Source organism: Hyla sarda, chromosome 1 (genome assembly GCF_029499605.1).
Source record: "Hyla sarda isolate aHylSar1 chromosome 1, aHylSar1.hap1, whole genome shotgun sequence".
NCBI classification, from domain to species: Eukaryota; Metazoa; Chordata; class Amphibia; order Anura; family Hylidae; genus Hyla; species Hyla sarda.
Genome location: NC_079189.1, coordinates 46,834,307 through 46,855,179, shown reverse-complemented (window position 1 = coordinate 46,855,179; position 20,873 = coordinate 46,834,307). Strand labels below are relative to the sequence as shown.

The following is a 20,873-nucleotide window of genomic DNA, read 5'->3' as shown; positions in this document are numbered from 1 at the left end:
GACCAGGTCTTCTGTTTTTTATTTTCCTAGTATAGGGACGTGTTATATTTTTTTATTCCCTTTACTTTCTGTTTTCAGGTGGGGACTCAGGAACTGAGGTTCACTGTTTCCCCATTGCAAGTAAGGGGGCACAAACATTGCGTATATGCGCTGTTAACCCCCTCTCGCCAACGGTCAGCGCCTGGGTGGTACCTCATGGGTCCGGGTCCCCCTATGTCTCTGCTCGCCTGGCTCGCGCATAGCAGCCAGGCGTAATGCAGGGACCATAAGCTGGCTGAAGACTTCACTGAAGACTCCATTAGGTAAATTCTTCTGACTGAGGTAAGTACTTTTTCCACAGGTACTCCCTCGCAACCTCTGGAGACCCCCTGTTTTGGCCCACCCTCATTTTTTGGGGCTTGTTTTACAGGGGCTGCATTATACTGGGGGAGCAATTACACTAAGGGGCATGTTTTTATAAAGCATGTGTTATAAAATCCTTTAGTGTGTGTGTGTTTTGGCCACTACTCAGCGCCTTATATCTCACTAGATCTGAGTGAGAAAGTGCCTGTCTTCTCTTTTTTGTACCCCCTTATGTCCGTACCCAGGGCTGTTCATCCCTCTAAACAAAAACTTGGGAATTCAGTGACTTACTATACCTGTAAGCACTGCAATACCAAGATGCCTGGCTCTGCTGAGCCCGCTTGCTCTGCCTGCTCATCTGCTCCCCCAGACCCTCTAGTGCCCCCTGATGCCCCTTAGGTCCTTTTGGGTTCAGCCACTCCTCCAGCCTGGGTTTCTTCCCTGACCCAGTATATGGCTGACTTGACCCAAGTCTCCCGTTCGGTGGCTGAGGCCTCCCGCGAAATGGTGTCCGCTTTGGAGGGGTCATCCCTGCGCAGGACCTCTGAGAGGGCCTGCTCTTCGTCTCCTCATACTTCATGCTTTCACAAGCGTGATAGGGGTGCCTCGTCTGACTCTTCCATTGAGTCTTCGGAAAGACATAGGCGTTTCCCTCATGGGTCCCCCCCCCCCCCCCCCTGTCATCTGGGCACAAACGTCACTCCTCCAGAGGACGTTCTCGGAGTCGCCGCTCTGCCACGCGTACCCGGTCTGGATCGCCCGCCTCTGGCAGGTACCGCTGCCTTCAAGGATCCTGTGGACAGAAAGGTAGAATCTTTAGCGAAGTTCGCTACTGAAGCTGCTGGCTCTTCTCTTCTTCCCATGTTCGCCTCAACATGGGTGTCCAAGGCCCTGTTGGAGTGGTGTCGACAGCTCCATCTCCATCTCCATCTCCATCTCCCTCTCCCTCTCCCTCTCCCTCTCCCCGTTGCACTAAGGCTGGGGACTTTCTGTGCGCAGCTTCCATGCAGGTAGCCCCTTGTTCTGCCTTTGCTGTGGGTCACCTAGCAGCCCTCCGCCGCTCTGTGGCTTAAAGCTTGGAATGCGGATGCCGCTTCCAAAAGGTCTCTCACTGAGCTTCCCTTTATGGGTGGCTGTCTTTTTGGCAAACGCCTTGTTGAGATCATTTCTGAGGCAACGGGAGGTAAGAGTTCCTTGTTACCTCAAAATAAGGCTCGTCCTACTTCCCAAAGGAATTCTTCTTCCTTTTGGGCCTCCGGCTGCAACAAAGGGGTCAGGGCAGGCTCCCTCGTTCCGGGCTCGCCCGTTTTGGAAGTCGGGCCATTTTGCGCCCACTTCTGGATGAAGTAAGGCCTCCACCCGCGGTTTCTTTGCGGGTGGGAGGTCGTCTTTTGTGTTTCCGAGACATCTGGACCTCACACATTCAGGACTCTTGGGTCAGAGACGTGGTGTCCAATGGTTACCGAATCGAATTTGCCTTCCTCCCGAGGGATCGCTTTTTTCGATCCCGGGCCCCCCGGTCTCCTCCCTTGGCGAAGCAATTTTGTGATGCTCCTCCAGTCCCTGCTTCTCCAGGGGGTTATTGTTCCTGTCCTAGAGGAACGGTTTCGGGTTTCTATTCAAATCTCTTTGTGGTCCCCAAGGACAGACGGTTCTGTACGACCAATCCTACACCTCAAGCGTCTCAACCGTCATCTTCTCATTCGCCGCTTCCGGATGGAATCTCTCCGCTCGGTGGTGGCGTCCCTGGAACAGGGGGAGTTCCTCTTCTCAGTGGACATCAAGAATGCCTACCTCAATGTGCCAATATTTCCGGGCCATCATCGGTACCTCCGCTTTGCGGTTCCGGAGGGCACTTTCAATTTGTAGCTCTCCCCTTCGGTCTAGCCACGGCTCCTCGGGTCTTTACGAAGGTCCTTGCGCCAGTGATGGGCCTGTTACGGTCGAGAGGCTTCTCGGTGATGCCCTATCTGGACGACCTTCTCATCAAGGCTCCAACCAGAGCCCAGACTCTGGAGAATCTGGTCATCACTCTCCACGCTCTGACTCGTTTCGGCTAGCTGGTCAATCAGGACAAGTCAGTCCTCCTGCCTACCCAGTCTCTAACCTTTCTGGGGTTTCGATTCGACACGGCCTCTGCCCAAATTTATCTTCCACCGGACAAATGTCTGGCGCTCCGGGAGGGGGTCCGCTCCCTGCGGACTCAGATATCAGTCTCCATCCGCACTTGTATGGAAGTCCTGGGTCGGATGGAGGCTGTGCCCTTTGCTCAGTTCCATTACCGCCCTCTCCAACTGGCGATTCTCTCTCGATGGAACAGGTCACCCCTGTCCCTCGATCGTCAGATTATTCTACCTCTCAGGGTCCGTCAGTCTCTGCTCTGGTGGCTCCGCTCGCCTCTTCTTATCCAGGGGCGGTCCTTCCTTCCCCTTCATTGGCAAGTGATTACTACGGATACCAGCCTGTCAGGCTGGGGCGGCGTGTTCAGGGATTGGACGGTTCAGGGTCTCTGGTCTGCCCAGGAGACCCTTCTTCTGATAAACATATTGGAATTACGGGCGATTCTTCTTTGTCGTCTTCATTGGGAGCCCCGTCTTCAGTCCCGTCCTGTCCGCATTCTGTCAGACAAAGCCACGGCCGTGGCGTACATAAATCGACAGGGCGGCACCCGCAGCTCGGCAGCCATGGCCAAGGTGACCAAAATTCTTTCCTGGGCGGAGAGCCAGGTTCCATCCATCTCTGCGATCCACATTCTGGGAGTGCTCAACTGGGAAGCGGACTTCCTCAGTTGGTCCTCTCCCGACCCCGGCGAGTGGTCTCTTTATCCGCAGGTCTTCACGCAGCTCTGCGACCTCTGGGGCGTTCCGGACGTGGACCTATTCGCGTCCGGCACAATCGGAAAATTCTTCCAAGTCCCGGGACCCTCAGGCCTTAGCCGTGGACGCCCTATTGATTCCTTGGATGGGGTTTGCCCTGCCTTATCTGTTCCCTCCTCTTCTGCTTCTTCCTAGGGTGCTGAGGAAGCTCAAGGCAGAGGTCGTTACCGCCATTCTGGTAGCTCCAGATTGGCCCCGAAGGTCGTGGTACGCCGACGTAGTCGGGCTCCTGGACGACGTTCCTCTTCACCTTCCGCTCCGCCCAGATCAACTCTCTCAGGGTCCTCTTGCCACCCCAATTTATAGTCGCTGTATTTTACGGCGTGGCGGTTGAGACTGCGGTTTTGAGGGCCCGCGGGTTCTCCCCTCTCCTCACAAGCCATTCACACCATGCTCAATGCTCGTAAGCCCTCCACCACAAGAATTTACCACCGTACTTGGCGGTCTTATTTTAGTTGGTGTGAAGCTCAGGACTTCTCTCCAGTGACCTTCTCAGTTCCCCGTCTTCTCTCCTTTTTACAGTCGGGGCTGGAACTGGGATTGTCTCCGTTTCCCTTAACCTGTTGGGGACAAAGGGCGTATGCATACGCCCTTGCGTCCTGGTACTTAAGGACGAAGGGCGTATCCATACGCCCGTGGGAATTTCGGTCCCGCCGCGTGCCGGGCGGGGACCGGACCGGGGTGACTGCTGATATCAGCAGGCACCCCATGCAAATGCTCAGGGGGCTCATTAGACCCCCACAATCCCCCTAAAGCGATAGAAGTGAGGTGGCACGGGTGCCACCCCTCCTATCCCTGCTATTGGTGGTCTAGACGCGACCACCAATAGCAGATCGGGGGCGGGGGGGGGGGTTTACTTTCGTTTTCCCCGTCCTGCCCACCCACAATAGGCGGGCCAGAACGGGGAAAACTAAGAGGAACAGCGCCGAAGATCACTTACCCCTCCGGAGGCAGCGGAGCGACGGCGATCTGCGGGCGGCGTCAGCAGAAGAGGACGGCTCCCTGGATGCGACGGAAGCCGGTGAGTTGCCTAGCAACATCTAGAGGGCTACAGTCTGAGACCACTATAGTGGTCTCTAGACTGTAGCCCTCCAGATGTTGCAAAACTACAATTCCCAGCATGCCCAGACAGCTGTTTGCTATGTGGGCATGCTGGAATTTGTAGTTTTGCAACAGCTGGAGGTCTACAGTTTAGAGACCACTGCACAGTGATCTCTATACTGCCCTCTAGATCTTGCAAAACTACAACTCCTAGCATGCCCACACAGCTGTTTGCATGCTGGGAGTTGTAGTTTTGCAACATCTGGAGGTCCACAGTTTGGAGATCACTGTTCAGTGGTCTCTAAATTGTAGCACTCCAGATGTTGCAAAACTACAAATTCAAGCAAGCATGCCCACACAGCAAACAGCTGTCTCGGCATGCTGGAAGTTGTAGTTGCGTACCTCCAGCTGTTGCATAACTACATCTCCCAGCATGCCCTTCTGTGATCAGTACATGCGGGGAGTTGTAGTTTTGAAACAGCTGGAGGTTTGTCTCTTCCCCCCCCCCCTCCCCATGTGAATGTACAGGGTACAGTAAGTATCCTGCTTCAATTTGCAGCGCAAATTCCTAGCGGGAAACTCGCCGTAACCCGCTAGTGCGAATGTCCCCTAAAAACACTACACTAACACATAATTAAGAGTAAAACACTACATATACACCCCCTTACACTGTCTTCACCCCCCCCCCCCCCCCCAATAAAAATGAAAAACGGATTGTACGGCAGGGTTTCCAAAACGGAGCCTCCAGCTGTTGCAAAACAACTCCTCCCAGCATTTCCGGACAGCCACTGACTGTCCAGGCATGCTGGGAGTTTAGCAACAGCTGGAGGCACCCTGTTAGGGGTATTCTACGCCAGTGATTCCCAATGTCCACCCCTATGCAATCCCCAATTTAGACCTCAAATGTGCATGGCGCCCTGTCGTATTTCAAGGAAACAGTTTAGGGCCACATATGGGGTATTTCCGTACTCGAGAGAAATTACACTACAAATTTTGGAGGGCTTTTTCTCCTTTGCCGTTTACTTTTTATTTTCACAAGAGGTAAAAGGAAAAAAGACCCCCAAAATTTGTAACGCAATTTCTGCTGAGTACGGAAATACCCCATATGTGGGCGTAAAATGCTCTGCGGGCGCACAACAAGGCTCAGGAGTGAGAGCGCACTATATACATTTGAGGCCTAAATTGGTGATTTGCACAGGGGTGGCTAATTTTACAGCGGTTCTGACATAAAACCCAAAAAAAAATACCCACATGTGACCCCATTTTGGAAACTACACCCCTCACGGAATGTAACAAGGGGTACAGTGAGCATTTACGCCCCAAAGGTGTCTGACAGATTTTTGGAAAAGTGGTCAGCGTAAATGAAAAATGAATTTTTTTTTTTGTTTGCACAGCCCACTGTTCCAAAGATCTATCAAACGCCTGTAGGGTGTAAATGCTCACTGTACCCCTTATTACATTCCGTGAGGTGTGTATTTTCCAAAATGGGGTCACATGTGGGGGGGTCCACTGTTCTGGCACCACGGGGGGCTTTGTAAATGCACATGGCCCCCGACTTCCATTCCAAACAAATTATCTCTCTAAAAGCTCAATGGCGCTCCTTCTCTTCTGAGCATTGTAGTTCGCTCGCAGTGCACTTGACGTCCAAACATGGGGTATTTCCATACTCAGAAGAAATTTTCTCCTATTACCCCTTGTAAAAAGTAAAATTTGGGGAAAAAACAGCATTTTAGTGAAGAAATTTATTTTTTTTTTTTCTCATTTACACATCTGACTTTAACAAAGTTGTCAACCACCTGTGGGATGTTAAGGCTCACCGTACCCCTTGTTACGTTCCTTGAGGGGTGTAGTTTCCATAATAGTGTGCAATGTGGGGGGGTTTTGCTGTCCTGGCACCATAGGGGCTTCCTAAATGGGACATGCCCCCCAAAAACCATTTCAGAAAAACTCTCTCTCCTAAATCCCATTGTTGCTCCTTCGCTTCTGAGCCCTCTAGTGCACCCGCCGAACACTTGACATCCACATTTGAGGTATTTTCTTACTCAAGAGAAATTGGGTTACAAATTTTTGAGGATTTTTTTCCTTTTACCCCTTGTAAAAATTCAAAAACTGGGTCTACAAGAACATGCCAGTGTAAAAAATGAAGATTTTGAATTTTCTCCTTCACTTTGCTGCTCTTCCTGTGAAACACCTAAAGGGTTAACACACTTACTGAATGTCATTTTGAATACTTTGAGGGGTGCAGTTTTTATAATGGGGTATTTCTAACCAGAAGATACTTCAAATCCATTTCAAACCTGAACTGGTCCCTGAAAAATTCAGATTTTGAAAATTTTGCGAAAGATTGGAAAATTGCTGTTGAACTTTGAAGCCCTCTGGTGTCTTCCAAAAGTAAAAACATGTCAACTTTATGATGGAAACATAAGTAGACATATTGTGTATGTGAATCAATTATATAATTTATTTGGAATATCCATATTCCTTATAAGCAGAGAGCTTCAAAGTTAGAAAAATGCAAAATTTTCAGATTTTTCATGAATTTTTCACCAAGAAATGATGCAAGTATCGACGAAAATTTACCACTAACATAAAGTAGAATATGTCACGAAAAAACTATCTCTGAATCAAATTTATAAGTAAAAGCATCCCAGGGTTATTAATGCTTAAAGTGACAGTGGTCAGATTTGCAAAAAATGCTCCCGTCCTTAGGGTCATAATGGGCTCCGTCCCCAAGGGGTTAAAGGTCAGGTTTCGGCCCTTACGGTTCTTTTCCAGCGGCCCCTGGCTTCTAATTCTCATGTCCGGAATTTCCTGCAAGGAGTGGCGCACGCTGTTCCTCCTTATCGGTCTCCTTCTCCCCCTTGGGACTTAAATTTGGTTCTGAGTGCCCTCCAGGGTGCACCCTTTGAACCACTTAGAGAGGTGTCTCTCCGCCTCCTTTCTCGTAAAGTGTTGTTTCTTGTGGCTATCACCTCCATTCGGAGAGTGTCTGAATTGGCAGCTATTTCCTGCCATTCTCCGTTTCTGGTGATCCATCAGGACAAGGTCGTTTTCCGGCCAGATCCTTCCTTTTTGCCCAAGGTGGTCTCGGCCTTTCATCTCAATGAGGACATTGTCCTCCCATCCTTTTTTCCTGCTCCTTCTCATCCTAGGGAGCGCTTACTACACAAACCTCCGCATTTGGAGCATGAGGTTTCTATTATAATTTTAAAAAATGGAAAACCACCACAAGAGGACATCGTTTTAAATTAGAGGGTCAAAGGTTTCTGCAGTAATATCAGGAAGTATTACTTTACTGAGAGAGTAGTGGATGCATGGAATAACCTTCCTGCAGAAGTGGTCGCTGCAAATACAGTGAAGGAGTTTAAGCATGCATGGGATAAGCATAAGGCTATCCTTCATATAAGATAGAGATAGGGATAAGGCTATCCTTCATATAAGATAGAGATAAGCATAAGGTTATCCTTCATATAAGATAGAGATAGGTATAAGGCTATCCTTCATATAAGATAGGGCTAGGTATAAGGCTATCCTTCATATAAGATATATGAAGGATAGCCTTATGCCTATCTCTATCTTATATGAAGGATAGCCTTATACCTATCCCTATCTTATATGAAGGATAGCCTTATACCTATCCCTATCTTATATGAAGGATAGCCTTATGCCTATCTCTATCTTATATGAAGGAGAGCCTTATGCCTATCTCTATCTTATATGAAGGATAGCCTTATGCCTATCCCTATCTTATATGAAGGATAGCCTTATGCCTATCTCTATCTTATATGAAGGAGAGCCTTATGCCTATCTCTATCTTATATGAAGGATAGCCTTATGCCTATCTCTATCTTATATGAAGGATAGCCTTATGCCTATCTCTAAGATAGAGATAGGCATAAGGCTCTCCTTCATATAAGATAGAGATAGGCATAAGGCTATCCTTCATATAAGATAGGGATAGGTATAAGGCTATCCTTCATATAAGATAGAGATAGATATAAGGCTATCCTTCATATAAGATAGAGATCGGCATAAGGCTATCCTTCATATAAGATAGAGATAGATATAAGGCTATCCTTCATATAAGATAGAGATAGGTATAAGGCTATTCTTCATATAAGATAGAGATAGGGATAAGGCTATCCTTCATATAAGATAGAGATAGGCATAAGGCTATCCTTCATATAAGATAGAGATAGGCATAAGGCTATCCTTCATATAAGATAGGGATAGGGATAAGGCTATCCTTCATATAAGATAGAGATCGGCATAAGGCTATCCTTCATATAAGATAGAGATAGATATAAGGCTATCCTTCATATAAGATAGAGATAGGGATAAGGCTATCCTTCATATAAGATAGAGATAGGCATAAGGCTATCCTTCATATAAGATAGAGATAGGTATAAGGCTATCCTTCATATAAGATAGAGATAGGTATAAGGCTATTCTTCATATAAGATAGAGATAGGGATAAGGCTATCCTTCATATAAGATAGAGATTGGCATATAATAGGGGATAGGTTCTAGATTGTGGAGGCCCCTTTCACGCTGCCATTGTGCCCAGTCAGATAAGGTCCGTTAGCCACTTTTTTGGCTTTATTTATTTTTTGTCACTTTAATATCCGTTATTCAGACAGGGCACAACAGGCAACAACGGGTCCTGACAGATCCTATTTACTATTATGGGGTCTGACGGACGCCTTTAGTTATTTATTTATTTTTTTACGGGAATGGCGGGAGAAAATGATGATGCATGATGTATATTTTCTCCCCATGTTCCCTGACGTCTGTCTCACAACTTTTTTTTGTTTTTTTTGTTTTGCCTCGCGACTTTCTCACTTGCTGCTAAATCATAATGTCTAAGTACTGAGTTCTTAGGAACAGCTTTTACCATATTTATGAGAATTTACTATGCTAGGGCACTAATGTACCGTATCTTATCCTGATTGTAAAATTATTTCTTAGAAACTCGGTACCCTTAACAATGAGGGCGCCCTTCCATCTACAAGCTACTTGCCAGCAACTCCCAGTGTGGTGCCATCCTCCTCCTACATCCCCGCGTCTGAGACTCAGCAAGGTACGTCCTGTCACTATAAAGCAAACGAATGCTGCACCGACACACAATACAGAAGCCAGAAGATGTAACATTGTATAGCGTGTTCTCCATTCCTCTGGTATACTGCACTTTCGGGAATTATTTTTATTTTCTCCAGGAATCCTGACCCATTTTTTTTTTCCAGTAATGATAAAGCAAAAAAAAAAAGGTCTGCATAAAGGTATGAAGCCGCCAGTAGGTCAAACACGGGAGATCAGATTTAATTTTGGTTTATACTAGGGCTGCAAAATATATCGCAATCGCATCACGATTTTTGCAAATTGCAATATGTCTATATGGCCCCTCGGGAAAGTTTGCGATTACCTGCGGCGCTGAAATTCAAATGCTAAGTCAGTGTTTCCCAATCATGAGGCTCCTGCTGTTGCAAAACTACAACTCCCAGAATGCCCGGACAGCCGAAGGCTGTCCGGGCATGCTGGGAGTTGTAGTTTTGCAACAGCAGGAGACACCCTGGTTGGGGAACACTGTCCTAAGTAATAATAGGCAAGCAGGGGAAACACACAGAACCTGATGCTTTCCTAGCCCTGGTCCCCATAGGTCTTCCACAGATCCTGCTTTCCTCCGTGCAGTCCCGGTACCTTCTCTGTGCTCCCGACAATCAGCTGGTTTCAAGACCTTTCCCACTCCCATCAGTGTCACGTGTCAGGCCAGTGATTGGCTTAGCAGGTAGGGCCTGTAAGTCCCATAAGACACCGGACTGCTTGGAGGAAAAACGGGACCTATGGGGACTAGGCCTATGTAAGCATCAGGTTTTTATTTTTGTTTCCCTCACTCCCCAGCACAGCATTAAAGGGGTACTCTGGTGAAAAACAATTTTTCATATCAACTGGCTCCAGAAAGTTAAACAGATTTGAAAATTGCTTCTGTTTAAAAAAATAAAAAAAAATATTTTAAAAATCTTAATCCTACCAGTACTTATCAGCTGCTTAAGTTGAGTTGTTCTTTTCTGTCTGATAAGTGGTCTGTGCTGACACCTCTGTCTGTCAGGAACTGTCCAGATTAGGAGCAAATCCCCATAGCATACCTCTCCTGCTCTTGACAGTTCCTGAGACAGACAGACAGGTGTCAGCAGAGAGCACTATTGTCAGACATAAAAGAACTACACAACTTCAGCAGCTGATAAGTACTGGAAGGATTAAGATTTTTTTTTTAGTAGAAGTAATTTACAAATCTTTCTGGAGCCACTTGATATGAAGAAAACAATTTCACCACAATACCACTAATGGGGGAGAGGGGAATTTCACACTTTGTCACAATTCCATATTGAAATTTCAATATTTACCTTTCGCAATCGCTCTTTTTCCCCAAATCACGCAGCCCTAGTTAATTGCGGGCACAGATGTCTGTATAATCACCTATGATGTTTTAGTTTTTTGTGGCTACTCTAATAGGTTTTTGTTCATGTATTTATTTTATGTAAATTAATCCTAATTAGAGATGAGTGAAGTTACAGTAATTCGATTCATCACAAACTTCTCGGCTCGGCAGTTGATGGCTTTTCCTGCATAAATTAGTTCAGCTTTCAGGTGCTCCGGTGGGCTGGAAAAGGTGGATACTGTCCTAGGAGAGAGTCTCCAGACCACCGGAGCACCTGAAAGCTGAACTAATATCTGCAAACTAAAGTCAGCAACTGCTGAGCTGAGAAGTTCCAGACGAATCGAGTTTCTGTAACGTCGCTCATCTCTAATCCTAATGAATTGCATTCTGCCTCACCACATGTTGTACATAACCTTTTGCTTTTTCTATTTTCACTTTTGTGTAGCTGGGTCTGTCCGGGAAGCTTTACAGACGACGAGGAAAACGGAGGAACCCACAGCTCCCAATAATGCACTTCCTACTCAGTTCAAACAGCGGACACCAATGTATCATAGCAATCCCAATGCGCCTGCTACCACTCCCACGCCTGCAGCCACTCCTACCTCTCCGCTGACACCTACTACGCCTCAGGTGGCCACTCCTGCGGCTCAGGCTCCTCAGATTACTACTCAGACGCAACCTCAGCCCAAGAAGAATCTGTCACTTACAGTAAGTACAAGCAGAGTTGGGATACATTCACATGGAAACATAGAACCCAATGAATATTTCCATATAAGATTAACTCAATAAATAAAAACACCATACAATAATTGTGGATGAACAAGGCTGCGATATTTATTGAACAAAATAAGAAATAAGTAATTCTTTATATATATATGTATATGTGTATGTATATGTGTATGTATATGTGTGTGTGTGTGTATGTGTGTGTATGTATGTATGTATGTGTGTGTGTATGTATGTATGTGTGTATGTGTATATATGTGTGTATGTGTATATATATGTGTATGTAAGAAGTAATAAACATAAGTAAAATAAGAAAATACAAATAATTAAATAAGTAGAAATAAAAACATGTCCACTTGAGAATCGAGCGACTAACCCCAATATAAACATCGTGACTAGCAAATACCTAAAAAGGAAAAAAGATAAAATGGGGGGGAGGGAGGGGCAGATTGAAAACCGCCGTCTGGAGCGCAAGACGCCGTGATGGAATAAATAACCTCAAAAGGTACCTCGAGAGGCAGCTAGCCAATCAGGTAAAAGATAACTGTCAATGCACGAGCATAAACAGATAGATATATATAGAAATATATTAGGGATCGACCGATGATCGGTATGGCTGATATTATCGGCCGATAATCACGATTTTGGGCATTATCAGTATAGGCAATTACCTTGCCGATAATGCACCGCCCCGACCCGCCGCACCGCGTCGCACTGCCCCGGCCCCATTGCCTCCCCCATCCCCGGTTTTATAATTACCTGTTCCCGGGGCCCATGCTACTTCTTGCTCCTGCTGCGTCCTGCGTTACGCTATGACGAGTGACGTGTGCGACGTGACGTCACAGTCAGTGCACACAGTGACAGTTCAGGAGGACGCCACCGGAGCCAGATGTGGAGTGGACCCCGGGAACAGGTAATTATAAAACCGGGGATGGGGGAGGCAATGGGGCCGGTGCGGGGGGAGCGGTGGCGGTGATAGGTCTCAGGACCCCCGGACAGGCAGGGGGAGAGAAGCGGGTGGCGGCGGCGGCCGCCTATGGCACCGCAAAAGCCACTGCAGTGCATTGATTTAAAGTGCCCGCTTTGCCCGATCTGCAGCGGTGTCGCGGGGGGATAAATAGCCGATAACTTATACCGGAATATCTGTATAAGTTATCGGCTATCGGCCCTAACCTCCACCGATTATTGGTATCGGCCCTAAAAAAAAAACTATCGGTCGATCCCTAATATATATATATTATATTAATAATATTATAATTTTTATTCATTGGGGTCCTACAATCCAACAGATTACCATTCACCTGTTCGTACATTATTTGTAGTCGTTCATCTTTGGAAGCAGATGCTAATGGGGTTTCCCAAGATGCAAACTTATCACCTATCCACAGGATAGGTGAAGACTTACTCGGTGGTGGTCCAATCATTTGACCTGGCCATAATGAGACCAGAGATCCCATGAGTGTGTGAAGGTGCAGGACAAATACTCAACCACTACTTCGTTCAATCGATAGACCACTACAGTTCTCGGCTATCTTTGTAAGTTTCTATAGCTAGTGAGTAGGAGTGGTGGGGATTCCTGCTGCCAGACCCCACTGATCAGATATTTATCACCCACCCTGTGCATAGGTGAGAAGAAATAATCTTAAAAGATATTTCTGCATGACAAAGGTTTTTAGAAATGATAGGTTAAAAGTTTTGATTAGTCAGGGTGGCAGTGCTGAGACCCTTACTGGTCTCTAGATATAACCAGGAGAAGCGCATCGCAGCACACTTCACTCCCCGGTTTGGTGCTTATTCCAAGACTGTAATGGAGCTAGTCTCCTGCATTGAATCCGAGCAAGCGCCTAGCCAGGGAGTGAATTGTGCTGCTTCTGGCTATATCTAGAGATCTGTGGGGCACAGAGACCCCGACTGATCAAAGCATTTGACGTGTCTGCTTTTTAAGCATCATTAGCAAATTTTCTTGACCGCTTCATTGGGGGACACAGGATCATGGGTATATGCTGCTTGCCGCTTGCGGCAAGCAGCATATACCCATGGTCCTGTGTCCCCCCAATAGAAGCCCCTAGAGAGATTTTACATTAAGTCCAAAATCTACTTTTCATGTGCATTGGGTTTGCTCGGCCCTTTGCATGGGAACGTGTGCCTGGTTTGCTTCAGCAGTGTATTTAATGAATGAATGTTTCCTCTCCGTTTCAGAGTGAACAGATGTCTGTTGCACAAGAAATGTTCAAGACGGCAAACAAGGTTACAAGACCAGAGAAGGCTCTAATTTTGGGCTTTATGGCAGGTTCAAGAGGTAAGTCCCCGGCGTCAATGTAGAATTATGCTCTAAATGTTGTTGAGTTTTACAGAACACCAGCTGACTTGGATGCAATAGCGCCATTAACAGATATGCGCTTTTTTTTTATATAAAACTCATGTGAAAACACCTGCAGTTCAAAGCGTTATGTTTTGGCGTTTTTAGCTAAAGGAATTTTTCTCGGTTGCCTCATTGGGGAACACAGAGACCATGGGTATTATGCTGCTGTCCACTAGGAGGCTGACACTAGGCAAAAAGAAGTCTGCTCCTCCCAGCAGGATATACCCACCCACAGGCACAGAGCGAATCAGTTTTAGCTTAGTGTCAGTAGGAGGCAGAAACAGGTCTGGAGTTCTCAAGTTCTGGAGTTCTTTTTTTAATTACTTTCTAGTAAGGGCCTGTATTTAGTTTTTTTTTCCTCCCTTTCTTTTCTTGTTTTTAGGTGGGGCGACAGGAGCTTGGTGCTACCTGATCGCCCCTATATGCGACTAAGGGGCACGGAGCATAAGAGCAGGGGCAGTCAACCCCTTCTCGCCAGTTCCTGGCGAGAGTATGCTGGGTCTGGGTCCGGGTCCCCCGCTTGCCCTTGCCCACGTTGCTATGGCAGCTTGGCGTGATGCAGTGTGGCTATAAGCTGGCTGAAGACTTCAGGGTGAGTATAAGAAGATTGAGCCCCCCCCCCCCCCCCCCTTGACCGGACGTCATGGCCTCCGGGCTTCTGCTATAGGATGCTCTGGCGGTGCTATGCTGCAGTGGACAGTACTCAATATAGTTATTGATTTAAAAAAAAAAAAAAAACTACTCCCTCTAGTGGCTGAATATAAAATTACTGTACAACTCAATTTGATACGGAGTCCCCCCTCTAGTGGCCAAAAGTAGTTTCTACTGCATAGTTTGTTTATTTTTTTTATTGGAGTTTTCCCCTTCATGACAATTTAATTGCTCAGGAGTTCGCTCCGGCAGCATATATATACTAAAACTAAATAACTTAATACCATACAAATATGTATAAATGAATATTGGAGCGATACAGAGGATATTAGCATGGCGCCTGAGCGAGGATGACAAGCAAAAAATGTTATGCGTTTCATATGAATTTCCCCTCTCTGACCATATAATAAATGGATTTTTGAGTTCGGGGGTCGATTTTAGAAGCTTTCTTCAATCGCCCTGTGCTTTTTCCCTTATAGCAATATCTTCGGGTACAGTGCTCCCATTTGTCTCAACTCTCAGCCTTCAGAATGAGTGTCTTGCCGTAGGAGGTTGTATTGGACAGATGTGATTGCCCCTGTCTGTTGCCTTCCAATTTTTGAAGTGTTTGGCCTTGGGTCCGGGTGTCTGTGACACATACATTTCCGTGCTGTACCAATTTGCGTTCATAACCACGGACCTGCTTGGGCTTTGGTCAGTTTCCCCGTAGCAACTTGTTGGTCGACTTCTTGGGGGTATGGGGTTTTACAGTGGTAGAGACCTAGGGGTACTCATCCAGCGTGGCTCACCACACTGCCCTTCCAGTCCCTTGGGGAACACCTGGTAACCTGGCGGCAGCTTGCCCTTTTCCATTGGTCACCCATACAGAGTTTGCTGCGTTGCGGCACTACCTGTGCAGGGTGATTGCTAGGGGTGCCCCGGCATGTGCAATGGATTTGTGGCAACTTCCATGGGGGTAACTTAAGATGGACCCTCTGTTGGGCTGGGCGGTATACAGGTTCATACCGAATACTGCCATTTTTGTGCTGCACGATATTAATTTTTTCCCATACCGCAATACCGGTTTGGCCCCTCCCCCTCGGGAATGAATGAGTTATCAACCCAGCGCTGCGCTGTCCCCACATCGGGGAACTAATCGCATATCACCCGCAAGCGCTGCCCTCCTCGTCCTCCTGTTTGTTGCGGGCCGCCGGCGCTGACACACTATGCTGTACGCTGTATCCCTATGCCCGGGCTGCAAAAGGAAAGCATAATGAACTTTAAATCACCTTCCCCATCGGACCGTCTTCTGCGGACGGGAACGTCGGAGAGCCGTCAGCCTATCACCGGCCACAGTGATGTTCTACCTTGGCCGGTGATAGGTTGAGCCCACTGTCATGTAAGAAGCCGGCTTCTTACATGACAGTGGGCTCAGCCTATCACCAGCCGAGGCGGAACATTGCTGCAGCTGGTCATAGGCGGACGGCTCTCCGATGTTCCTGTCCCCAGAAAGAGCGTAAGGCCGACGTAGGAACGTGCATTAAAGTTTATTTTGTTTACCTTGTGCAGCCCAGGCACCTCGGATGACCTCTCTGCCTAGGAGAACGTCACCTGAGGTGTTTCGCTCCGCTTGGGTTGCTGACGTCTGATGGTGTAAGCCTTATGTCAGTGTCTGGGAACCTCTGGTGGCGGCTGCTCTGTATGCAGGACATCTCTGGCCTCCTCATCAGCCGGCTTAGGTCCCTTCGCATCCCTCTGTCTGTGCGGACATGTGGCTGAGGGCCTTCTGGTCATTCTGGTTACCTTCGTTTGGCCAGTACGCGTTTCCTTGCCAGGCATAGTCCCCGCCTTCTGGCATACGCTTTTGTGTGTTCTTTCACCCGGTTCTCGTGGGGTGGCTTTGGGTCTTTGTATTGTACCTGAGTACAGTTCCTTCTGGGCCTTGTCCATGATCCTGGCCACATGGATATTCTCTCTGGACTGACCTTCTTTTTTTCTGGTGGATGTTTTTCCCACCCCAGGGACTGCTTTGGGACATCCCATGGTCTCCCATGAGTTCCACAATTTTTTTTTTTTTTTGTACTCACCCTGAAATCTTTCTCGTAGCCTTCATTGGGGAACACAGCACCCCCCATTTACGGCTCCTGGTCAGGTTGGTTGTTACCTGTGTTTGTTACTTTCTGGTGTCCTTCAGACAGGTCTCCTTTGTTGTTTTGGCTTCTCCTACTGCTTTGTGACACATCTGATTCGCTCTGTGCCTGTGGGTGGGTTTATCCTGCTGGGAGGAGCAGACTTCTTTTTTTCACTAGTGTCAGCAGCATAATTCCCATGGTCTCCTGTGTCCCCCAATGAAGGCTCCAAAAGAGATTTTACGGTGAGTACAAAAACTTTTCCTTATCGGAGCTCTGCCAGTCTTGGACTGGTAGTTTGTGACATCCTTAAACTGCATAGCAAAACCGTGCCTGAATTGCAATGGTTTTCTGATGCAGTTTTTAAGGCAATGTTCAAAGATAAAATGCCTGTTTTTAAAACAAAGTTAATTTGCAGTTGAACTCGCGTGCTTTTTGACTGTATAGTGCAATACCTCAATTCCTAAGACAGTGTTTTCCAACCAGGGTGCATCCAGCTGTTGCAAAACTACAACTCCCAGCATGCCCGGACAGCCTTTGGCTGTCCAAGCATGCTGGGAGTTGTAGTTTTGCAACAGCTGGAGGCACCCTGGTTGGAAAACACTGTCTTAGGAACCCAGATCCACATTATGGCTTTATAGCAGTATGTACTGCTTATTAAAGCGGTTTCTGGTTCTGTAAAAAATGATGGCCTAGCATGGCTTCTAGTTATAATAAAAAAATTCAGCACTGTTTTACTGATAATGGGGTCCGTCAGGTTCTGTCATGGTTTCTGCAGAGACGGTTAACACAGCCTCTGATGGTAGCGTTAATTAGAGATGAGCGAACTTACAGTAAATTCGATTCGTCACGAACTTCTCGGCTCGGCAGTTGATGAATTTTCCTGCGTAAATTAGTTCAGCCTTCAGGTACTCCGGTGGGCTGGAAAAGGTGGATACAGTCCTAGGAAAGAGTCTCCTAGGACTGTATCCACCTTTTCCAGCCCACCGGAGCACCGGAAAGCTGAACTAATTTATGCAGGAAAAGTCATCAACTGCCGAGCCGAGAAGTTTGTGACGAATCGAATTTACTGTAAGTTCGCTCATCTCTAGCGTTAATGTTAAAGGGGAACTCCTGTACTGAAGTTCTTATCCCCTATCCACATGATAGGGGATAAGTGTGGCGATCGTGGGAGGGTCCGACTGCTGGGACACCTGGAATCTCCTTCCCGGTGCCCCAGCTTTCCTCATGCACAGAGCAATCGCCTCTCCGTATAGTGAGCGGTGATGCATCTCTATGGGAGAGCTAGACATACAGAGCTAGTATACTCCAGCAATCCCATAAAGATGCATTGAGGGGGGACCTGTCGGTCAGTGCATAAGACAGTCGGGGCACCGGGCAGGTCAAATTTTTACCAAACCAGACTATGTGGCAGAACCATTGGCTGTATATCGGGGGAGGAGCTTAGAACAGCATGACTGCCGATCCTTTTGTGTTTAAACAAGGGTGTCTTGCAGCAGCTTTCATGCTCGGTCTAGCGGAGTGTGCATGGAAATGAATTTGACCCTTTCCTGTGTTCACCACTTGAGTTGTATACTTTTACCTTCTAATACCTTAATGTTTTTGTCTTTTTGTTTGCAGAGAACCCTTGCCCAGAACAGGGTGATGTTATCCAGATAAAACTCAGCGAGTACACAGAGGTCATACAGAAAGGCGACGGTACAGGCAGCACCACAATGATCGTCGACACGGTTTTCGAAATGAATTATTCCACCGGCAAGTGGACCAAGCTAAAAAAATACAAGCCCCTGACCAACATCTCGTAGGGGCAGATTCCAGGCAGGACACTATGGACCAAAACAAATGAGACTTGTAAATAGGGTTCTTGTTATAACAATCACCATCCAGAGGCGATTGTTCCCTGGATGATCCTTTCGAGCGGAGAGCAGTCAATGGTTACATCCTCACTGGAACCAGAGACAATCGATCTGTTCCTGCAAATACAACACTTTGAGAACGAGAGAAACTAATGGCCAGTTTTGTATGATTAAAACTTATTTTAAAATGAGTCCTACAATCACAATGCAGAGCCTCCTGGGTGAAATGGATTTTTTTTGTTTTTCTTTTATACAGTACTCTGTAAATCCTGTGGATCACCTTGATTTTTCTAGGCAGAAATGGTGACCTGTACCATTGAGTATTGGGAGTGGGGAAGGGGTGCCTTTTTATTTTTATTTTTTTCTCCATTTTTATCTGCAGTATTTCAAAAAGATAAAGTGCAAGTATTTGGACATGACAAGGTCTTGGTGAAGCTTACTGTAACCTCGCTCTTCAGATTTTATTTTTTAAGTCTTCGAGTGTGTGAGCGTCTCAGTGCTGGACATTGGGCGTCCACACCACTGCTGTTTGCTTCCTTCTGCTTTGCAAGATTTTGTTTCCCTAGTTTAGTACAATCATGGGGGACAGAGGGTGGAGGAAGGGGGGGGGTGTTGTCTAGTTCTGTTGGGAAGTCTGGTATAATAGATGTTGAGTCCAAGATGCATAAATAAAGTGGAGGCATTATTGTCGTCTGTTTTGCGAGAAGAGTAAGACTGCAATGTTCTGTATTGTGAACTGCAGTTTGGGTTTTCTGTAATTTTACTTTCTTATATAGCCCTTTTTTTATGAAGATTAAGACTTTGCGAAAGGATTTAAAAGATGTTTCTCACTTTTTTGCTGAACTTCAGTAGTGCTCAAGATTATACATTTACATGATAAATATACAGTATTTGGGATCTACTGAACACACGTTTATTGCCCATAAAAAGGATTCCCTTACTGCAGCAGAGAAAGACTAGGTACAGTGGTCTCAAGTTAAATGGGCGCTGTCAGATACAAAAACTTTGTTGTAACCAATAGGTTTTGCAATTGCTTTCATTAGAAAATGTTCAATATTTCATACCGATAAATCCAGTCAAACAACTGCCCCCCAGGCCTGCTTGGACATATACTAGTCCTGTTGTGTCCATGCATCATCACCTATGTCATGGACACACTTCCTTGATTGACAGCTGTGAGCGCAGGGCTCAGAGCTGGAGGAAAAATCCTCCCACTGTCAGCTTGTGTCCCGCTACTGTCAGTGAGGACAAGCTGGGAGTTGTAGTTTTGCTAATGCTAGGGAAGATGTGAGCAGACAGCATACTGAGGGAGGGGGTGGAGACCTGCACAGTGAGGCCACGCCCCCTCCCTTTGAGAGGAATTCAGACTAGTGAGCTAAATTAAAAGTGTAATAAAAAAAAAATAAAGGTGCTAGACACATAAAAATTAGATGTACATGGTCAGGATTAGGTACTGAGTTTTTTATTTTTTATTTTTTATTTTTTTTTTGATCTGACAGGTACGCTTTAAGTGTCTGATCGCGGGGGGTCCAACCACTGGAACGTGCACGGAGCTGTGGCCAAAACACCCCTCCATGTATCTCTATGGGAGAGCTGGAGAGATGCCAACGCTGTGTCGGCCACTGCTTTGTGCTGTGGTTGACCGTTCATGCACATAGCGACCTCGGCTCCATGCAGATTACTGAGTCTGGGTGCCGGGAAGGAGATCACGAGGGTCCCAGCGGTCGGACCCTCTGCAATCAGACACTTATCCCCTATCCTGTGGATAGAGAATAAGATGTACGGCACCAGAGTACCCCTTTAATTAGTTCCAGGACGACCATCATAAGCTGAAACTATTTTGTATGTTGAGACCATAACTCTGTGGAAACCTGGTAAATGCTTCGGAAGCCCCAAAATGTTATCAAAATAGGTCAAAAAAGTAATAATTGAAGCAAAATAAGTAGATAACTAATACATATATAAAGGTAAGAAAGAGCTGTCGGAAGCTGTAAATCACTGTCTGTCAGTGTTTCCCAACCAGGGTGCCTCCAGCTGTTGCAAAACTACAACTCTCAGAATGCCTGGACAGCCAAAGGCTGTCCAGGCATTCTGGGAGTTGTAGTTTTGCAACACCTGGAGGCACCCTGGTTGGGAAACACTGGTCTATGTTGAGGACAGGTAATGGTACAGAACATGTAATACCTCTCTGTAGTGTAGGGAGGCGCTGACAGCCAGCCAGTCAGTCAGTACATGTACTTCACTACCAGTGAAATGCCCATTCTGATTGGTCGGTTCTTCCAGCCATTGACATGTTTCGCAGATCTGGTCTGTTTGTAGCATTGTATGTTGAGTCTGCTTTCAAGTTACAATAGTCCAGAAAAGAGCATTTTATGATTGAAATATTGTAACCTGAGACCATTGTAAGTTAAGGGACCACTGTACTGGTGTCCTAGGTGAACCGGAGGTGTTCATATATGGACTGTGGACACCAAC

General features: G+C 46.6%; 1 protein-coding gene and 1 pseudogene across 1 annotated transcript in view; both read left to right on the top strand.

The window, feature by feature from the left end:
- The window catches only part of NELFA (negative elongation factor complex member A), a 44,413-nt gene extending 25,027 nt beyond the window's left edge, over positions 1–19,386 (top strand). Inside the window, exons 8-11 of the mRNA XM_056554939.1 lie at positions 9,228–9,339; positions 11,141–11,403; positions 13,621–13,720; positions 18,163–19,386. Coding sequence (XP_056410914.1) covers positions 9,228–9,339; positions 11,141–11,403; positions 13,621–13,720; positions 18,163–18,347 — 660 coding nt within the window. The 3' untranslated portion in view covers positions 18,348–19,386. The remainder of the gene's footprint in view (positions 1–9,227; positions 9,340–11,140; positions 11,404–13,620; positions 13,721–18,162) is intronic.
- On the top strand, positions 14,720–14,820 carry LOC130345389 (U6 spliceosomal RNA; annotated as a pseudogene).
- Positions 19,387–20,873: the final 1,487 nt, after the last annotated feature.